The sequence below is a fragment of the Ahaetulla prasina genome, chromosome 5, assembly GCF_028640845.1.
Source record: "Ahaetulla prasina isolate Xishuangbanna chromosome 5, ASM2864084v1, whole genome shotgun sequence".
Classification (NCBI taxonomy): domain Eukaryota; kingdom Metazoa; phylum Chordata; class Lepidosauria; order Squamata; family Colubridae; genus Ahaetulla; species Ahaetulla prasina.
Genome location: NC_080543.1, coordinates 85,724,913 through 85,746,188, shown reverse-complemented (window position 1 = coordinate 85,746,188; position 21,276 = coordinate 85,724,913). Strand labels below are relative to the sequence as shown.

At 36.4% G+C, this 21,276-nt stretch overlaps 1 protein-coding gene across 1 annotated transcript in view; it reads left to right on the top strand.

The window, feature by feature from the left end:
• The window catches only part of FRMPD4 (FERM and PDZ domain containing 4), a 292,626-nt gene extending 281,753 nt beyond the window's left edge, over positions 1 to 10,873 (top strand). Inside the window, exons 13-17 of the mRNA XM_058185802.1 lie at positions 547 to 729; positions 2,299 to 2,437; positions 2,943 to 4,001; positions 4,312 to 5,589; positions 8,732 to 10,873. Coding sequence (XP_058041785.1) covers positions 547 to 729; positions 2,299 to 2,437; positions 2,943 to 4,001; positions 4,312 to 5,589; positions 8,732 to 10,044 — 3,972 coding nt within the window. The 3' untranslated portion in view covers positions 10,045 to 10,873. The remainder of the gene's footprint in view (positions 1 to 546; positions 730 to 2,298; positions 2,438 to 2,942; positions 4,002 to 4,311; positions 5,590 to 8,731) is intronic.
• Positions 10,874 to 21,276: the final 10,403 nt, after the last annotated feature.

The window sequence follows — 21,276 nt, the reverse complement described above, 5'->3', positions numbered from 1 at the left end:
TACAGCTGACAACTCACCCCAAAACCACAAATGATCTCTCCCAGTGGCTTCATATAAATGTTGAACAGGAGGGGTGAGAGAATTGACCCCTGCAGCACACCACACGTGAGTTGCCTAGTGGTCGATCTCTGCCCTCCTGTCAACACCGTCTGCGAACAGTCGGAGAGGTAGGAGGAGAACCACCGTAAAATGGTGCCTTCCACTCCCAAACCCCCCAACCGTTGCAGCAAGATACCATGGTCGATGGTATCAAACGCCACTGACAAATCTAACAGGACAAGAACAGAGGAGCAACCTCTGTCCCGTGACCTCCAGAGATCATCAACCAACGCGACCAAAGCCGTCTCTGTGCTGTACCCAGGCCTGAAGCCGGACTGGCACAGGTCTAGATAAACAGTTTCCTCCAGGTACTGGGGGAGTTGCCAGGCTACCACACTCTCAACAACCTTCGCCAAATGAAATACATTCTGTGAAATAAGGCTGCTTTGATCTATATGCATAATGACTCTATATAAAGCTCTGTCTTTTTTATTTCCTGTGTCGTAGCAGGGAGAAAAGCGTTCTGAGGTCACCTTACTAGTGGGACCACGGTATGGCATCAGCCATGTAATTAACACTAAAACAAATCTCGTAGCTCTCCTGGCAGATTTTAGCCATGTGAACAGAATTGAAATGTTTGCAGAAGATGAAACTACTGTCAGAGTTGAGCTTCATGTGTTAGATGTAAAAGTAAGTTGGTTGTTGATTAATATTAACAACAAAGAGCTGTTTATTATAATAATATTAACTAAAATAATTCAGTCAGTTATTCAATTTTGGTGACCCATTTATTCAGCTTTAGAAATCTACATTGAATTAAGAATTTAGAATTAATTCTGTTACATTGCAATAGTGCATGGGCATTAGAAAACTGAAAAAGCTTTTTAAAGGTTTATTTTAAAATAAAATTATTGTGACAAATTCACAATATTTTAAGCAAAATATTTGCTCTCTTTCTTAATCTTATTTTCAGATTTGGTATCCTAATACAATTGTGAAAGAAATAAAGAACAAAAGTTTATCCATTAAAAAAAAGTCCAAATAGAAATAATGTTGAGATTTGAAAGTATTTGGAGATTTTGAAAATATTTGAAGAATGAGTTGAAATATAATTTTGGAAATGATATGTATCTTAGAAAATTCAGTCACAATCTCTTATTTATTTTGAACTAAAATTCATAGTTGTCCTTTATAGAATCAAGCTAAGGTTTATTTACAACATTTTCTTAACATGCACTGTTTTTTCCTTGTATTGCTTTGATAAAATGTAGGGACATTAAATATTAAATTATAAGCAGCTCTTATAATTTTGTATACTGCTTGACTCCTTTCAAGCAAAACAGAAATGACTAATTTGTTTTTCATTTGATGTTTTTAGTACTGTGTTGATGGCACTGAACCAAAAAAAATTAATTATTATTTTTGGTTTACATGATTTCAAAAATTGCCATCTTGATTTTTTTAAAGGGAACCTGACTGAATTCTTATGCAAGCTAAATGATAAGTTATAGTGATGACAACTCAGTAATTTTTCTCATTCAACTTTCAAGAATATGCTATCTTGATCAGAATGCCACAGTCAGTTAGGAAAGAGCAACGTTGGCCCTATACAGGTCTGTTAAAAAAGATTGCTGTTTTATTCATACACAGAGTTCTTTCCCATTTAAATGACTTATAATTTCAGCTGTCTATTTCAGAATACTTCTGTATTCTGTCTAGACCATTTCTGCAGCTTCTATTGCCACTGCTTTGTGTTAAGATACAACCTACCAAGTAGAAAACTAGGGCAAGCACACTCCTTATTTGTGAGATCCCACAATTCAGCTAACCTAGAACCAGTTTCAAACTGACCTAAATGATTCTTCAGAGGTGATTACACCAGACATAATGGTCTCTTTCATATATTTCTTGATAATGTGAAACATTATTTGTGGAAGGATAATTGAATCCCTCCAATTACTTTATTGCAATTCTTAGTATGTTTGTAAACAGTTTTTTGTACAGTATAGTTAATAGCAACATTTCATTGTTATGATTTCTGCGATTTTTTGCATATGCTAGAGAATATATTACTATAAAAAGCTGTTATGTATATCATGAAAATCCAGTGAACATCATAAAATAAATATGTTTAAGATCATTATAAAAATGTAAATACAATTAAAATATCTGTATTAACATATAATTAATTCTTCATTTTATTTCCAAAATATACTGAATTTCAGTTGTTTTCTGATAATATGTTTTTTTAATGCATAGCCAATCACATTGCTGATGGAATCATCAGATGCCATGAATCTTGCATGCTTAACAGCTGGATATTATAGACTCCTAGTTGATTCCAGACGATCAATATTTAACATGGCCAACAAAAAAAACTGTGGGACCTGTGAAACAGGTAATTAATAATTACAGTGCAGTGAACAATGCAGTATGCAAAAGAATATACTTGTTTATTTTTCAAGAACCTTTTACTTCATTCAGTGGAGAACTTTGATAGTAAAGCATTTGGATTTTCAAATGTGATTTCAAAGTTAAAGGTAACCTTCTTGAACCTGAACTTTTTATTCATGTTAGCTTTCTTATCTGCTTGTGCCCAAATAGAATTGCTCATGGTACTTTTTTAAAGTAGGCAGTCAAAATTCTTTTTTGCTTTTTTATTTATTTTTATTGTAAATCCTTATTGTAAATTCACTATGGATATTTCCATGACATAGAAAGAACTCATCAAGAGCAGCTCAGAATGGATAAGGATTTAGAAGTATATTCAAAGGTCATATAAACAGAATAAACTTCAAAGAATCAATGTTTAGAAATTACAAATAATTTAATCTTAAATATTAAAATACTGCACAATCTATTTTGATAACTCAATTTTTTCACCTTATATACCATTCTTTTAGGGATTGAAACTAGAGGGAAATTTAATCATCATGGATCTGAGTGGAACTGTCTAACCAAAATGACTACATTCTCAGCAGCAGAGCAGGAAGCCCATATGTTTGCTGATAATAAACAAAAAACTGCAGAGGTCTCCGATAGCACCATATGTCCAAAAGAACATAGACATCTGTATATAGAGAATGTTTATAATTCAGGTGGATTTGATCAACAGTTGGCTAAACAAAATGACTTTACAGAGGCAGAAGATAATGAAAATTCAAACCTGCAACCCATGCTGTCCTTTTCTGGAGGATTGGAATCAAGCAAGAAAATTCAAGGATCTCCAAGAGCTGCAAAAGTATCTTTTATTTTTGGAGATCATGATTTGGATGGTGTGAATCCTCAAACTCTTGGCTATGAAAGATTATTGGATGAAAGTCCAGAAGCACTAGATAAACAGACCACCCTTTATATAAGTCATGCCAATGACATTAAGAGTTTGGAATTGTCCCCGGATGCTGAAAGTTTTCATTTTGCTGCTAATTCTGTTTATGCAGGTTTACATGATGGCAAAATATTTGAAGGTGCGGAAGGAATAGAAGAGCCTCTGCTGCATGATATTTGCTATGCAGAGAACACAGATGATGCTGAAGAGGAAGATGATGTCAGTTGTGAGGAAGACATTATGGTTGGAGAAATCGATAGGTCTGCTCTTCTCAGCCTTTCAGGTTCTAGTGATGATATCATAGACTTGACATCACTCCCACCTCCAGAAGGTGATGATAATGAGGATGACTTCCTGTTGCATTCTCTAAATATGGCCATTGCTGCTCCTCCACCAGGATTCAGAGATAGCTCTGATGAGGAAGATTCTCAGAGTCACACAGCACAGTACAGAGCAGACAAGGAAGAAACTACTAATGTTGGGAGTAGTGATATTCCAGTGTCACTTATTGATGCTGTCCCTACTAATCCTGAAGAGAAATGTGAAAAAGGACTGGAAAACGTTGTGGTATCTACACTTCAAGCCCTGAAGGCCTTATCTGCTTCTGAGGAACACCCGATGAATGAAAATTCAGGTTCTTTCACCACTGTTACCTTTATTCATTGAAAGAAATCATATCATTTCATCCCTTCCCCCCATTTAGGCTTTTCAGCATTAGCTCTTTTGAAAACATTTTGTTATTGTGTTGTTACTTTTTGACCATCACCTACAGACACCATATAATAGAACTACCATTACATTAAGTTGCCTTACTTGGAATCAATGCAATGTGTGATTCAGTATTTCAGAACTATTTTTAAGCTTATAAACCCCTTGTCTTTATCAGTATATTGAAGTGCCTGATATGATTTCATTAATTGGCTGTTGTGTTTTGTGGCATACAGGTGTAGCCATCTTGAGAGCATATAGTCCTGAATCATCATCAGATTCTGGCAATGAGACTAACTCTTCTGAAATGACTGAAAATTCTGAATTGGCCACTGCACAGAAACTGACTGAAAATTCCACTCGAATGTTTTTACCCACTAATGAAGGTTACCAACCTCTGTCGGAATCACAGGCTGAATTTTCCATTAACAAGAATCAGGTAGGAGGGCTGCTAATGAAATCTGTACATTCATCTGCTATTCAGCAAGCTGCAGAGCTCCAGTCAAAAGTTGTGCCTTCAAAGCAGATTCTTCATTCAGATAGCATGGAGATGGAACCAGAAACCATGGAAACAAAATCTGTTACTGAATATTTTAGCAAGCTGCACATGGGGTCTGCAATATATTCTTGCACTACTAAACGTAAAAGTAAGGTAATTGATGGGGAAGGAAAAGCTAATCTTGATGGGAGCAGTCTTATGAAAAAGCAGCAAGGACCAAAAAAACCAGAAATTAATGAAGAAAAGGGTAAAACTCTGTCCTCAAGGGAGGGTCAACATGCAGGCACTTTTAATGCAGAGAGAACTGCCTTTCGCAAGGACAATCAAAGATGGTATGCTGTTTTAGATGAAGGGGCAGTAGAGAAAACAGACCTGGAAACAGTGAATGGAAAGACAGTTTCCAGAGTTTCCAGTCTTGGGAAAGCAGATATGAACTGTAAAGATGAAACGCATCCTGAGATTGACCACAGTAGTGTCTTAGGGCATGAGCTAGATGAACATTTTGTGTCTGGTACAACTACTCTGCCTTTATCTAAAGACCGAAAGGATTCTGAAGATACAAATTTATCTGCAGATGATCCTCTTTTAAAGCTTCCAGAAGCTGAACACAGTATAACTGGATTGTGTGAGTATCACTTAGCTAAACGCATGTCGTCTTTGCAGAGTGAAGGTCACTTTTCCCTGCAGAATTCACAGTGCTCTTCAGTGGATGCGGGATGTAGTACAGGCAGCAGTACATGTGGAACTCCAATTGAATCTCCTCTTTGTACTTCTGATGTTAAGCACATTATGCCTGATATGACAGGAAAAAGCATCAGTTATATTCCAGTAGAAGACAGAGCTGCCATGCATCCCAACTATGGAACATCATATAAAGAGCTGCATCAACAGTCTGAAACTGTGTGTCACAGAACGGTTGTACCTGCTATGCATTCTGTGGCTAATTCTGCTGATCCTTTATTTGGGACTTTAAAAGATGGATGTCACAGGGTTCCCAAGATTAAAGAAACTACAGGTACAGTAGCATGAAGCCATTAATCTAATTATGCATATAAAACAAATACACTGTCTAAAAGTACTGAAGCAAATTGGAATATAGGTAGTTGCCAGCGACCACAATTGGGATGAGCACAATTGGGATCTCACCTTCGTAATTAGATGACGGAGATGCTATGTGAAAAATCATGTGACCATAATAGATTTAATGTCATTTTCCATTCGGTCATTAAGTGAGACATCACATGACTTTAACTTGTGATTTTACTGCTGGCTTTTCCGTTGACTCTGCTTGTTGAAAGCAAGTTTTAAAGCTTGCCAGTGGCAATCATATGACCGCAGGGATGCTGCAACAGTCATTAATGAGAGGTCTGGTTGTAAAGTTACTTTTTTGGTGTTGTTGCAACTTTGAACATTCGCTAAACAGGACAATTATTAAACAAGATCTACCTGTATCCCTGTTAAAATGTTATTAAAATGATTTCAGTGCAGGTGATCCTTGACTTACAACAGTTCATTTAACGTTGTTCGAAGTTACAACAGCACTGAAAAAAGTGACTTATAACTATTTTCCACATGACCATTGCGGCATCCCATGATCAAAATTTTAAATGCTTGGCAACTGTTTCATATTTATGACGGTTGCAGTGTCCTTTGGTCATGCAATCACTTTTTCCATGCCTTCTGACAAGCAAAGTCATTGGGGAAGCCAGATTCATTTAACAATATTGTTATTAATTTAAAAATTGCAGTGATTCACTTAACAACTGTAGAAAGAAAGATTGTAAAATGGGGCAAAACTCACTTAAGAAATGTTTTGCTTAACAACAGAAATTTTGGGATCATTCTGGTCATAAGTTAAGGACTACTTGCAATTTTTAAAAAAGTACTTCAATCTGTACATTGGATGGGATGAGGTACTAGAACTTTGAAGAGAAAAATATTAAACAGACTTGAAATAATAAATGCAACGTAAATATTTTAAAACAATTTCCAATATTATAAATAGATAAAATTTATAAATAATCTCCAACATTCATTCAGTGACCATTTAAGGGAACAAACAGAGTAGGATAATATGGCTAGCCATGCCCCCTTAAAAATGTCTCTATTTGAGCAGGTAGAACAAATGGCCAAAATATTATTTTGGAATAAATTTTAATAAAGATAAAAAAGGAACTGTGGCTACTCAAATACCTTGATACTCCCTTAAACGCTAGATGCTTAAATGTTCAGAACAATTGTAAGTGGATGAAATAAGGCAAATTTCTGAACACAGACTTTTTGTAAATTATAGTAATAAAAACAAAGCTATTTGAATTCTGTGATTGAAGAGACAGATTTTCATAAATACCAGACTATATTTAAAGGAAGAAGTGAGTATATGTAGTATATATATTTCATAAGTCATAGAAATATGAAAATATGTAACTGTAATTCAGAATAAATACCTGACTAATCATTCTGAATTTGTAATAGGATTAAGGTTTCATTAATCATGATTCAGCTATTAGCCTAGTGACCCTAGTGTCCCAAATTACGACACAATCATTTTTCCCTATTTAATATTTATATCAGTATCCCAATATGACCTCCTTCGTGATGTGTGAACCAATTCTTCAGCCACATAGCCATTGATGAAAACTGGGAGTTCAAGTCTACATATATGGAACTTATCTGGGAACTGTAACAAGCCTATGGATTCTATGTATGACTTGGCAAAAATATTCCCTAGATCAAAATAGTTCACCAAATCTTCATAGCAGATCCATCCGTAGGATAAATGGGCTAATAAGTAGTGCTAAAAAGAGAAAGAGAATGCTTTCTTTTCACTTCAAGCATATTCCAGAGCTGCATTTATTCAGAGGGGAACAAGGGCTAAGGTTATAGGAAGATACCACATAGAATAAGCATACCTACCGTCCACTATATACCTAGAAAAGACTGGCCTCTTGAAACAAAAAACACACTAAATGAGTTGACCCACTCCTCTATTGAGCAACCGATTTACAAAAGAATAAAAGCTAATGATAAAAGATAAAGATACATGTAAGAGTTTAGGCACCCTGAGTCAGATTGTGATTTTTACTTAATCCTCAACTGACAGAAGCTGACATAACGGTCAGTGATTCAAAAGTTAAACATGGCATCTTTCTGCAAATCTGAATGCATACCTATGATTTATCAGCACTTATTTTTTAATCGAAAAACAACTGGCACCCACTACTTGTATACCCCAAGGCGGCTGCTACCCCTACCATGATAATATTTACATTACTGGGTGATATTCTAGGGGATTTGGAAAAGCTCTTTATAGCTTAGAGGTGCATTTTTTTTTTTGTTCAGTTCAATTTTCAAGACTTATGAGGGGGAGAACAATAAGCAGAAGGGTGAGACTGATATATGTGGCCCTTTGGTGCTTTTTTGAAAGTAGTGGGTTTGATTTTAGAAAATCAGGCAAGCTGGAAAAAATTACACCAAATTTCAGCATATTTCAGTTAATTTGGTTAGTGTTGTGAGAAGGTCCACACCAAAGAGTCTGTAAGTGACTTGCAACATACTGCCTGCCTAATAGTATCCCGATGAGAGTCCATTTACTGATTAGAATTTAAGGATTTATTTCCTGAGTAAGATCAAAAGTCTTTGGTCTTTAGCATTGTATTTCAAATAACTATCAACTTGCTGCCTCTAAGAAGCTCACAAACCAAACACAAAAGCAAAACAAACAAACCCCTCTTTCCTGATGTTATTTGCTTGTATGGTATCAAGAATGAGAAATCTTGTGTTCAGTAGAGCTGCATTTATTCAGAGGGGAACAAGGGCTAAGGTTATAGGAAGATACCACATAGAATAAGCATACCTACCGTTCAATAGAAATAGACTAGGCATACTATTCAAATTTCAGTCGAGAAGAAGTCCAGTTTTTATATTATGCCTCTTATACTAAACAGCAAGCCTGATTTAACAGTTTTGATTTTTCTAATGATCTCTTCCAAAAGAGCTATATTTGAATCTGTTTATTATGCTTACGGTATAATATTTATTCATACTATTAAGCCTTAATAAAACAAATATCATAAGACTGAATTGTTTAGACATTAAATTGTTTTGTTTTAAGATTCTTAATAATTCTCCTTGTACTTCTACTACCCCTAGTGTAGCTTTCACAGAACCTGTGTGTGAAAGACAAGGAGGCCCGCCTTCAGCTTTTCCTAGACAGCCCGGAGCTGGTTCCATCCTGCTATCATCCTACATTCACTCAAAATCAAAGGTGCCAAGTCAAAACCAAGACTCTTTTGATGTTCCCAAAGTCAACCTGTCAGGTGGGGTAGCAGTCAGTTTATGGCCATACGATACAATCGGAGGAAGCCTCAGAATGCCACAGAAGAAGAAAGTTTTGCGGCGCAGCAACAGCATCACTGCAGAAACTACAGGCATTGAGATGTTTCTTGGGAAGGAGAAAGCTGCCGTCAGTGTATTACGTTCAGAGATTTCTGAAACATCTGACTCAAAATTAGAAAAAAGAGGAGGACCTCTGGGCAAAAAGTTATCCAAAAGTTATTCCCAAAGTTCCATGAACATCAGCATGAACAGTAGAAGATTTTTCTTCTTGAATGCTGTCCAAAAGGAGCCCAAGCAATACAGAACGTTACCATTACGAAAACGAGACGTGAGCAACTGGAAATGCCGCAGCCCTTTTAGCTCTTGTTTCCTAACAACGGGGAATGCTGATGACGATGATGAAATTGAATATGCAGGCAGCACTCAGCTCTCCTGCCTCTGTCAACCAGAGATACAGTGCACATTAGAAGAATTAACTACTCAAACTTCTTCCACTGTGAATGAGGAACACAAGGGGAAAGGTGTAGAGGCCTTCAGAGAAGCAGGAGACAGTCAAGAAGGCAAAAGCAGAAGTCAGCCAGATCTCAGTAATATGTCCTTTGATGCACAAATTGCAAGACTCAGTGCCATGAAAGAGAAGAATTATGCAGTGCCTGATGGATTTCTTGCAGCACAAAAGGATGCCAATGAGCTACTCTGTTTGGTCCGGGCAAGTGTGGGCAAGAAGGAGGATCATCCAGAAACACATGACCTTAAACTTTCTCAGTACAAACAACTGTTATCTGTAGAATCACAACAGTTGGGAAGTGCCTGCAGGAAAATGGCCATGGCTGAAAAAAGCCCAGAGGAAATGCTTGTAGCAATGACTTCAAGCTTTCAAGTTCTCTGTTGCTTAACAGAAGCCTGCATGCGTTTAGTTAAAATCATGAACTCTGAAGCACAGCAGGAGGAGATTATAGTGAAAGTAGATGAGGTTGTAATCAACTACATTTCTCTTCTAAAGGCTGCTGAAGCAGTGAGTGGAAAGAGTTCGAGTAACTCTAGCATGAAACTTTTGGCTTGTCATTCGACCACCATGGCCACTATTGTAAGCACACTAACACGTTCTCTTAAAACGCTTTTAAATAAATAAACAGAAGTCTCTTCATAATCTATCTCCGCAAAGCCATACATTTAAAAACTCTTATTTACTATGTAAAAACTAAAATTAACAAACATGCCTCTCTCTATATATTTTGTTATTTTATATGAAATAGATAAGTGACGACCACACACACACACACACACAAACCTTAGGCCATTTATATCCTGCTTCATTCATGTTTTTCATTTGTGAAAAACAGCATGTGTGTGTGCGCACACATACACACATACATACGCATACACAAACATCACACACACATCTGAGTGTGTGGATGTTTATATAATTATTTCCTTTTACTTTCCAGGTTTATACTTGGAAACCATAACATTTACAGTTAGAGCTAAAAAATGAAATCATAATGTATATAACAGTATTTAATATTTGAAGTATAATTTTTAATAGTAAAATACATTTTACACTTCAGAGACTATTACAATTTATTAGAAATCGGCCACACATAAAATCCTACCAATACAGACACAATAAATCTTTTGTTCACATTGCTTGCCTGATGCATCTATTATGTTACAGTTTATTTCTTTTGTTAACTTTTGATTAATTTTTTAAAAGTCCTGAAATACCTCTTGCAAATATTAATACAGGTTCAGAATTCAACAATACTGTATTTCCCTGAAAATAAAAGCCAGTCTTAGTTTCTTTTGGGCTCTGAAATAAGCATTAGGGCTTATTTTTGGGAAATATTTTCTTATTTCTTTTGAGTGCCACCACCACAAGGTGGGGATGTGGAGCTGTCCCACACACCCTGAACCGGCTTACTTCGGGACCCCCACAACCAGGCCAGCCATGTACTGAAATCTGCCTCACCTCGTGGCTGTGGCATTGGCACGTTGCTCAACCGTGGCCACAAGCAAGCAGAAGAATGGGGTCAGCGGCCATGCGGGGTCTTGCTGGACAGGGCTATCAGAGCTGCTGAGCATGGCAGTTGTCGATGCATGGATGGCCTGGCTCTGGGAGCCCTGAGGTAAGCAAGTGTGTGTATCAGGCAGCTCCACCCGCTCTTGCCTCACCTCCTCTCGGCATTGCAAGTAACCAGACAGAATGGGCAAGCAGCCAGCTGCGCAGGCGCTTAAATAGAGCTTATTTTAGGGGTAAGGCTTTATTGGGCACAGAAAACATGCTAAGGGTGCAGAAAACATGTTAAAGGTTATTTTTGGGATAGATCTTATTTTCGGGGAAACACAGTAAAATACAATTTACGGGTGTTTAAGGCTGCAAAATTTCAGGAACATCTATAAAACAAAATTGTATCCAGATCCTTCTCATGCTTGAAAGAAACACCTTTCCACAATATCAAAATAGGCTAGAAGTAAATCTATGATTACAGAAAGTCATTGCCCTTTAGACAGTGAATCTTCCTTCCTGATCTGGATCCTTTTCAAAATATGATATAGAACAGGTAAAAATGCAGATATGTGAGGTGTCAAAAGAGTTTCCCCCACTGTTTTTCTGGGCAGTAAGTTCTGTCTTGTTTTCCAACCATTTTTCCACATTATTTTATCCCTGCTCTTTTGACAATGCTTGAAGCAGTTACTCAAAATTATTTTGAAAAGCATGTGACATTGCAATACTAGGCCAATGGACTATAATAGTTGGTGAGGGAACACTGTTTTGTTTGATACAGAATGACCATGCACACTGGGGCTCCTGTGAATTGTATTTCTGAACAATCAAATTTCTCATCTCCTCTATAAAGATATGATTCACTCAGCAAAGAGCTGAAGTCATATATAGGTTGACAAAGACCATACAATAGTTGGCCATGCTTCCTTAGAGAGGAATCCATTTCTAAAAGATCCTTGACTGATTTTTGTCTCCTCTCTTCTTCAAGGTAAGAAAAACGGGGAACTAATTGGGAATTCATCTTTTTTTTTTTTAATTTACATTTATATCCCGCCCTTCTCCGAAGACTCAGGGCGGCTTACATTGTGTTAAGCAATAGTCTTCATCCATTTGTATATTATATACAAAGTCAACTTTTATTGCCCCCAACAATCTGGGTCCTCATTTTACCTACCTTATAAAGGATGGAAGGCTGAGTCAACCTTGGGCCTGGTGGGACTAGAACCTGCAGTAATTGCAGGCAGCTGTGTTTTAATAACAGGCTATCTTACAGCCTGAGCCACTCAAGAACTCTTTTGCCAATGATGGAAGAGAGATAGCTGCAGATTTTGGGGTATCTCCTGGAGATTCAATCCTGTGTAGAGTTTTGGGTCATATAAATTTCTGAAGCCAGAGATCTTGACAACTAATATATTATGAAATTATTGATTAGATTCAGGATAACTAGGTACATCTGTGGTACAACTTGTACTTATGGATTTACATCAGATTTATTTATCATTTATTTTAGTCTGTGTTTTCTCCAGACAGCTCAAGATGGCAATCTAATTTCCCTCTTGCATCCTTGAAACAAAGCTTAGTCTCAACATGAGAGACTGTCCCAAGGGTTTTATGATTGAGTTGGGTAATTATATGGATAATTGCTATTCTTCTATTATTAAAGTACTTCTGAGAATTGGATTCCACCACAGTATGTTTACTATAACTTCAGATTAAAACAATCATTATGATGCTGCCCATTGCTAACCATAGTTTGATATGTAACCAAGTTTTCTTTACCTGTGGTTTATAGAATAAACCAAAATTGCCTGTATTTGCTGATCACTGTAATCTATAAACTATAGTTTACAAATCAATTGAACATGCTATCAAAATCAAATAAAATACATTTTTGTTCAGATAAAAAAATTAGCAAGATCAATTTCATACATTTTTCAGTCAATATTCAGTACAGAAAAATAAATCTATTAACATTTTTTCTACTTGGAGCCTAATCACACAAATTATGAGCAAACTGTGCGTACATAGTGCCCACCTAGATGTTAACAATTATGTCAATCAGCAGTTTGTGAAGAAATGATGTATATGAGACAATCTTCAACCATCCCATTTCTCAGAGCTGTTCAACACCGTGCATGTAATAGGACTAAATTACTATCATTTCAGTTTTTAAGTAGGCTTAGGAAATATAAAGAGCATCTTTTGGGTATATATGTGAAGCAATCTGCAGATGGCACCTAATAAGATGAGCACAATTTTACTGAAGATATTTCATTTATTTCAATAGAATTTGTTTTTGTTTGTTTTTCTTGGAACAAATATATTTTTGTTTTCTGAGGTTTTCGCGGTACGCGGGAGAAAACCCGAATAACCAAAGATCTAAATATATTTTTGTTCAAAGTTACATACACTACTCTTCCTGTTAGATAAAACCTGAACTAAACTCATCAGGCTGAATATTCCAGTTGCTATCTCATAGTAAATGTCAATAGGTTTTCTGTTTCCTTCTAAATATTCAAATTAAAGCAGTTATAGAAAGATGATATTGCAAGACACCTGAAATCATTCTTTGGAAACATCCTAGAAAGACTACTAATACATGTAGTTTTAAATAATCACAGATTCTTAGGATAAAATTGGTGTGGAATATTGGTGATCTCTTCACAACCAAATACCCTTTTGGTATAGGAAATAAGGCCTGTGAAGCCTGAACTAGAAAGGAATGGGGTAATTCAGACTGGTGTTAATTTAATAAGATGACACAGCTATTTAGCTCAGCCTTTTTGATTCAAGCTCTTCCATGGAGTGCCACCTGTGGGTTGAAAAGGGGAAAGCATTATACTAGGCACCAAAAAGGAATTGATTTTTTAAAATTACTTTTTTAATTCTTATGCATATAATGCCACAATCACAAGGGAAATATTAAGTTGAAGCTCAGTAGGTTCAGCTTTATATCCAAGTAGCTCTTGCAGTCAGTCACTCTATTTTTGAGTGGTGGTTGCAAAGATATACTGATACAAATGACCTTTTATGGTATGATTGTGTTTGAAGAGACATTCTATGCAAACAGCAATTACTGACTTGCCAATAGTATTTGTGAAAAATAATATTCTAAGGATAATTGCTGTGGTATCCTATTGTCAGGACTCCTGTGCAAAGAAAAAGGCCACAGATTGGAGCGGAGGGGAAATAATAAGCCATAGATGTGAGAATAGACTGTCACTCAAAATTTCAAAGTATGGATGAATAAGAGCCTCTCTAAAGATGCCAGACACATACTTTCAAAACCATAAGAAGCAATAATTTCACTTTGTCCTAATTTCTCAAACGTATTTATATCCAAATCAGGGCACTACAGTTTTAAGAAGGATTCAGAGAAATGATCTGGAAGATGGACAGTGAGGGTGATCAAGGAAGTAGAAATTATGATGAAAGATTGTAGGAATTGGGAATGTTGAAGAGAAAAGCCTGGGAGGAAGGAAGGTTCAAATACTTGAACTGCTGTATCAACCCAGCATATGGTATGGGGAATAATAGATTTTAAGTTATAGAAAAACATACCTGATAAAATGTCAACAAAAATCCTTCTAAATTAAAAAATAGTTTAATAGTATAAGCTATTATACAGTGCAGTGGTATACAATTGGATGTATTCAGATAAATACTAAACAAGAATTTGTCAGCAATGCTTATAATGGGTATCTGATAGCTCTGCTGGGCAAGTTATATTGTAGTGACTTGCTGAACTAAATTCTCCTTTCCAATTTTGCACATACATTTTACAAATATGGACTTTTTAAAAAATCTCATTCCTATTTGTTTCTTATATACATCTTCATTTCTCTCTTCCATCCAGTTTCTTCCTTGGTTTTATACATGTTCCATTTTTTACATTCCCTTTGTGTGTGTTAGGCAATATAACCAAAGAGACCATGAATACAGGTGTAAGAATTGTCTCAGTCAAAACTGTCTTGGCCAAAGACTGGGGATAGTTTTATCCTACCTGTAATAGATATATTTATAATATAACTAAACATGTTACAAGATTACAGGAGTTATATAGAATCATTGTTATGGTCAAAATACATTACATTTAAAAACGCATTTCATTCTGTGTCTAACTCTCCTGCCAGTTTCATCACATTCTAATGAATAGGTACTAATACCTGCATATAATTTTCCCAGTTCAATGATGGGAAGAAGGAGCCATATCTTTCCTGAATAATGGTACAGCATTGTAAGGGAGTTGGGTTCAGGTACTGCCTGGACCTCTAGATTGATCAGACAGCTACTTGTAGGAAGGAAATGCCTACAACTGATGGCAAGATTTCTAAACATACTTATCCCAATTCTGGAATAAATAAGAAACATATGAGCATCTCTCAAATATGATAAACTATATAACCCAGAAGGGCACTTCTCAATATTAAATTAATTAATAATATTTCTCTTTAGGAAGATGATACTGTTTTGCCCTTTGTATCCCTTTGGAATAAGAAGGGAGTCTCATGGATATTTTCTTCTAAATAAGTTTTAGATATTTCTTTGGAATAACATATTGGAAGGTGTGTATATACCGGCACGTGCACACACACACAAAATTTGATTAACAAAATAAGGTGAGGGAGTAATTTTTATAATGCAGGTTTGTTATTTCAGTATTCTGAATTCAAAGTCATATTTAAACAATCTGAAACACTAATGTAATTTAGCTTCTGTTCTATAAATACATAAGATACTCTACAAAAATGAATGTTGCTATACTGTAATGCAAATAATAACTTGTTTTTACAGATATTTAAATTGAGTGGATTAGATTTCCTCATAAACCACCTTCCAGGTGTATTGTACTATAATTCCCACCACCAGCACCAGTTCAGTCAATGTACTCAGTGTGATCTGGGTTGAAATAAAAGACATCTAAAAGACTGCACATTGAGGATGGCTGGTTTAAATAAATATTAAAGCTAGATCAATAAGTTCTTGTAGAAACATTTAACTATAGAGTGAATTTCTTCAGTGAATAAGAAATCCTGCTTGTCAACGGAAGCTTCATACTGTCATTGTCCTCCTTACCAGTTTACTATTATCTCAAAATATAGAAAGAAAGAAATGAGGATATATCAAATTACAACATCAAACATAAAATAAAAATCAAGAAGTATAGAGGTCAATTACCTTGAGTTCTGTGTTCATTGATTATGCTGAAATATTCTATCAAGTTAGAACGTAACTCTTTGTGTAAACAGAAATTTTAAAATCAAAAATAGGCCAAGGTTCTTTAACAGGAATTCATGAACTTGATATATTAAGTATTTCATTTCTTCATAATGCTGAAGTCGCAATTGCTTACGAGTTGGTACATTGTGGATGTGTCTCTCCCAATATATGTTTTGATGATCAGGTATTCAAAAATAGACATTGCAAGTAGAAACTATTACTAGATTCTGATTTTCTCCCACCTCTTAAGTTGCATACAATGCAAATAGTCACATAGTACACATAGAATAGAATAGAATAGAACAGAATAGAACTTTATTGTCACTTTAAATGAACACTAATCAGCATACATTAAAATACAATTTTGTTGCATTTATCTCTCAGGATAACCATTACACATTTACCCACATACTCACACATGTGACACAGAGAAACATCAATCTACTTCAAATGTATAAATATACATGGCGAAAAATACTCTATTAGAATGCAGATTCCCAAAACTTGCAATTTTCTGCCACAATCTTTTACATTTTCTCCTTACTTCAGAAATATATGCAATTTTATTTCAAAGAAATTTATCCTGTATCTGTCTGGATTGAACACTAGTTGACTGTAGATGTTCTCTGGAAGTTCCAGCTCATAATATTATAAATATACTACACTATTCTGGAAATGCATTAGATCAGCACATGATGAGGACAAGTGGGTTTTCTTAAGATGCGTTCAAAACTACTAGAAATTGGAAATGGAAAATGGTAAGGTTGATGGCATTAAATGACTTCTATATTTTAAAGTCTAATTCATGGATCATAAGCTTTCTTTAGTCTTTGTACAGCTACTGCACAGCTTTCACAAATGGGTTTTACACAGAGCCTAGAAATAGTTACAGGTCCTTGATCTCCCAATGTCAGTAGTGTTGAGTTGATATTTGATCCTTATTCTTTCAGTATAAACAAACAACCCCAGTGTACTACTTACATACTAATCACTAATTCACATTCTGACCCTATTTCTTGTTTAATTCTATATGTGTAAGTTAGTAATTGTATTCAACATACAAGAGTCCTTGCTTACCAATGGTAATTGGAACCAGTAACTCCATTATTAAACAATGTGGTCATAAAACATGATGAACAACTTAAATGGGGAGGGGGACCTAAAATATGTGGTAGCAGTTTTAACATGTGGAAAATCTAATTGATCTTGTTTTCATAATTCAACCAAACACACAGGAGCAGGACTGGTAATGATGTTTTTCAAATAACTGAGTTTCTGTATGCATGGGCTAGATGAACACTAGCAAATTTAGCTGATAACACTTCCAAAGATCCACCAATGTAAGCAGCGATGAAAAGGATTAGGGAGATTTTGGGAGATAACCAAGATTATACTGTATTGTGGATGTCAAATAGTGAGTGGAGAGCAGTCAGGAAGGCCTGCCACAAACCACCACAGTAATCCAAGAAGACTCCAGCAAGGTATGGGCAAACTGCTTAGCCATTCGCTCAGCAAATTTTTAATATAGTTATATAATCAAGCTGGCATTTTGCAAGCTATGGGAGGGAAGACAGTGCAAGAGATGATGCATGACACATCTTTATATTTTATTGGTCTGAAGCAATTAGTATCAATCTGACTCATCTACTCATCTGTTTTGCAAAGTAGGCTCCAACATGCAATAACGCATCACTGAAAAATGTAACATTTCTTTCTTCAAAAGAGTAACAGCCATCCTAGCTGGAGGCAGATGAAAATTATAATAAAATTATAATAAGGAGGAATATTTTTTCCCCCAAAGACAGGCCTCTATATTTTGGACTTCAATTCCCAACCCCAGGAAACGTAATCAATGGATTGCAGGAGCTAGAGCAAAAAGCCAATACCAATCACAAAAGTTGCTTTTGGGGTGTGTGTGTGTGTATTAATTTACCCTTCAGGATCTTGAAAAAATATAGAATATGGCCACTAACCCTGCCCTAAAGTATAGAAGTAAATATTTTAAGTAACAAAATCAGAAATTAAATTATGTTCCTTCCTTGTTGCTCCCAAATATTTGGGAATATATTGATTTGGGGGGAAGGGGGATCTAAAATTGGGTTTGATGTCTTCTATATTAGAAAAGACACATCCCCAAAACAATATTTGGATGCTCAGTAGTTGCTCAAGGACTCCCTCATTTTGTCCCATTATAAGGAATAAATTAGCATTGGGAATACCATATTTTTTTTTCCTGCAGGCAATTCAATCTGCATCAGTTAAAAAAGAACAGGGTAGCTGATTGGAAAGCTTTGGGCTATGCAAAGTTTCTGCCAAAAATAGATGGCATAAGGTAAGTCTTTGACCAAATATGCAAAAGCTTAACAGGAGAGCTGCCCTGAATGAAGTAATTTTGTGGACATTTAAAAATAATATTTGGCTATTTCCTTTTGATTGTCTGACATTTATGGCTTAAATAGGTACTTGACTCAAATGCAGAACTGACTTTTCCCAAAGTTATAATAGAGTCTCACAAATTAATTATCTCCTCCCAGCCTTACTTATACATGGAGATTACTTAAATTGGCCTAACTGTCCATGTGCATAGAATAGATAGCATTGTTGCAGTCATCCTTGGCGGTCCTGAATTTCAGCGTACTACAGAACCTTAATTTAGTTCATTGGGATGCCTAATTATTTTTCTCCATTCACTATTGCCAAGGTGTATCCTGACCACAAATGATTCATCTGCCCTACCTAACCAATTATCTAGACCAGCTGTCACCAACAGGTGGTCCGTGGACCACTGGTGGTCCACAAGAAAATTTTGGTTGTCTGCAGAAAAATTATTTGCATTTTTTTATATTATACTAAAGCAGGGGTCCTCAAACTACGGCCCCTGAGCTGAATACATGCAATAAACTTTGCTGCAGAGAGTCTCCCCCTTCGGGGTCTTTTTGTGTGGGTCGGAAGGGGGCTGAAATTCCGACTTGGGGTCTCCTTCAGCCTCCTGGTGCGGGTCTTTGGGCGAAGGCTGGAGGGAAGCACCGCTAGTGGCGAAGAGCCAGAGGGCCTTGTTCCAATGGGACTGTATTATGGCCTGGAACTGGCTTACCATCTCAGTGTGCTGAGCCTTCAGGCGCCGGTACCTGGCTTTGCACTCCCACAGGTCTTCCCTCTGCTTGGAAAGCCTATGCTTGTAGGCTCCTCACTCAGGAGGTGGTTCTGCTGAGCCCCCTTCTCGGTCAGATCCAATTTGAACTGAGCCAGCTGTTTTGCCAACTCTTTCTCGTGGCTGCTTAGCTCCAACAACTACTTCCTATTGGGGCCCTAAGGAGCCCGGGCAGGCAGGCAAGAAGTGGCTGGGAGGAGAGGGGTGAGTAGAGGCCGGCGAGGCACTCCTCAATGTGAGTGACATCAAGTTGGCCATGCCTACCCAGTCACCTTACCACCTAGCTACACCCACCCAGCCGGTCATTAAGCAGGTCATATTAATCGTCCATGGGATTTTAAATTATGAATTTACTAGTCCCTGAGGTCCGAAAGGTTGGGGACCCCTGATCTAGATGACATGTGATGTCCATAACCTTCAAGCCAGATAGATAAGTTACAGGCAGTTGACATACAGTACCAATCTGTGTATATCTTTGTAATTGAATCCTCCATTACTAAGAGCCTCCTCCACCCAAAAGTTTAATTTAAGTATAACTCTAAGATCCTCCTAAAAAATTTTCTTATATGAGAGATACCCTTGTTCCCTGAAAGCTTCATACTGCATGACTACTGCAACATTGCAGTCAGAATGGGAAACCTGTTTCATCCTTGAAGACTTACGTTATTAACTTCTGTTCTGCTATCTTAAGTCATAAGAGCTGCTTGCTGCTTGCTCATAGCACCATTATTTCTAATTCTATCCATAGGAAGATAATCAAATATATAGCACTTTGTACAATAGGCTTCATAACTCCCATTCTATGTAATTTCTGGCTGCACCACTGTTATTATTTCTTACATTTATTTAGGTAGGTTATCAAGTTCTTTCAATTCTCAGGAAGTTAATTGCTGTAGTCTTCTAACTCTTGTGCCAAACTAGTACAAAAGCTTAGTATATGAATCAACTTCACTGAAGTTTATTAAGTATTGACACATATGGGAGAGTTGATTTCCCTGGTAAGGAGTGTCCTTTTCTAATGTCTGGCTACTGAGATTGGAAGGGCCGAGTTTAAAAATGTGGGTGTGTGCATAGTTGAAGGGGGAGTGGATGTCAAGTTATATTTTCTGACTATGGAGACATGGTCTTTGCATAATCAGTAGGGAATTATTTGAATGTAATTTCCTGAAAGGCATGGGCCTGTTCAGAGCCTCTCAATATATTCCCAAAAGTTGACCTCAAGTTCTTTTGCCTTTCTATTTAATTCCATTATAGTTCTGGGAATTTAGAATTCAAATGTAGTATAGTGGTTAATATGTTGGACTAGGAGTGGGGACACCAGGTTCTGGCCTATGACTCTGAGCCAGATACTCTTTCTCAGCCCAATCTACATCAAAGGATAGTTGTTATGGAGGGAAACAGTTGGAAAGAGCAGTATGTATGCCAGCTTGAATTCCTGTACAAAAGACAGGATATAAGTATGTAACATATAAGCATGAATAAACTCACTTGATTTTCAGTTTATATTCGTATTCCAGTTAGATCAGTATTTTTCAAATGTGGTGCCTTTAAAATGTGTGGATTCCAATTCCCATACTGACTAGGGAATTCTGGGAGTTGAAGTCCACACATCCTAAAGTTGTCTAGTTTGAAAAAAACCTGAATTAGACCAGCAAGAGATGTAATTGTTTTCTGGATTTCCTTTCTTGAGAATAAATTTCTGAGTTATTAATGAATTACTGTCTTGGCATTCAGTTAATACTTTCTTTAGCAATACTTCATACAGATGCTAAACAAGTCCATATCACTATATTTTATAAAGACTACAGAGGCCATAATGCTCAGCTGACATAAGTGATCAAACTAAACTATCCCAACAAGTACTTGTTAACAGTTCTTTTCTTGAAAATAAATATATCACATGAGTAAACATAAATTATGCATTTGTTATTTGGGCTTAAATCCTACTCTAGTCCATAGACTCAAAGTAGCTAAAATATTCACATAGT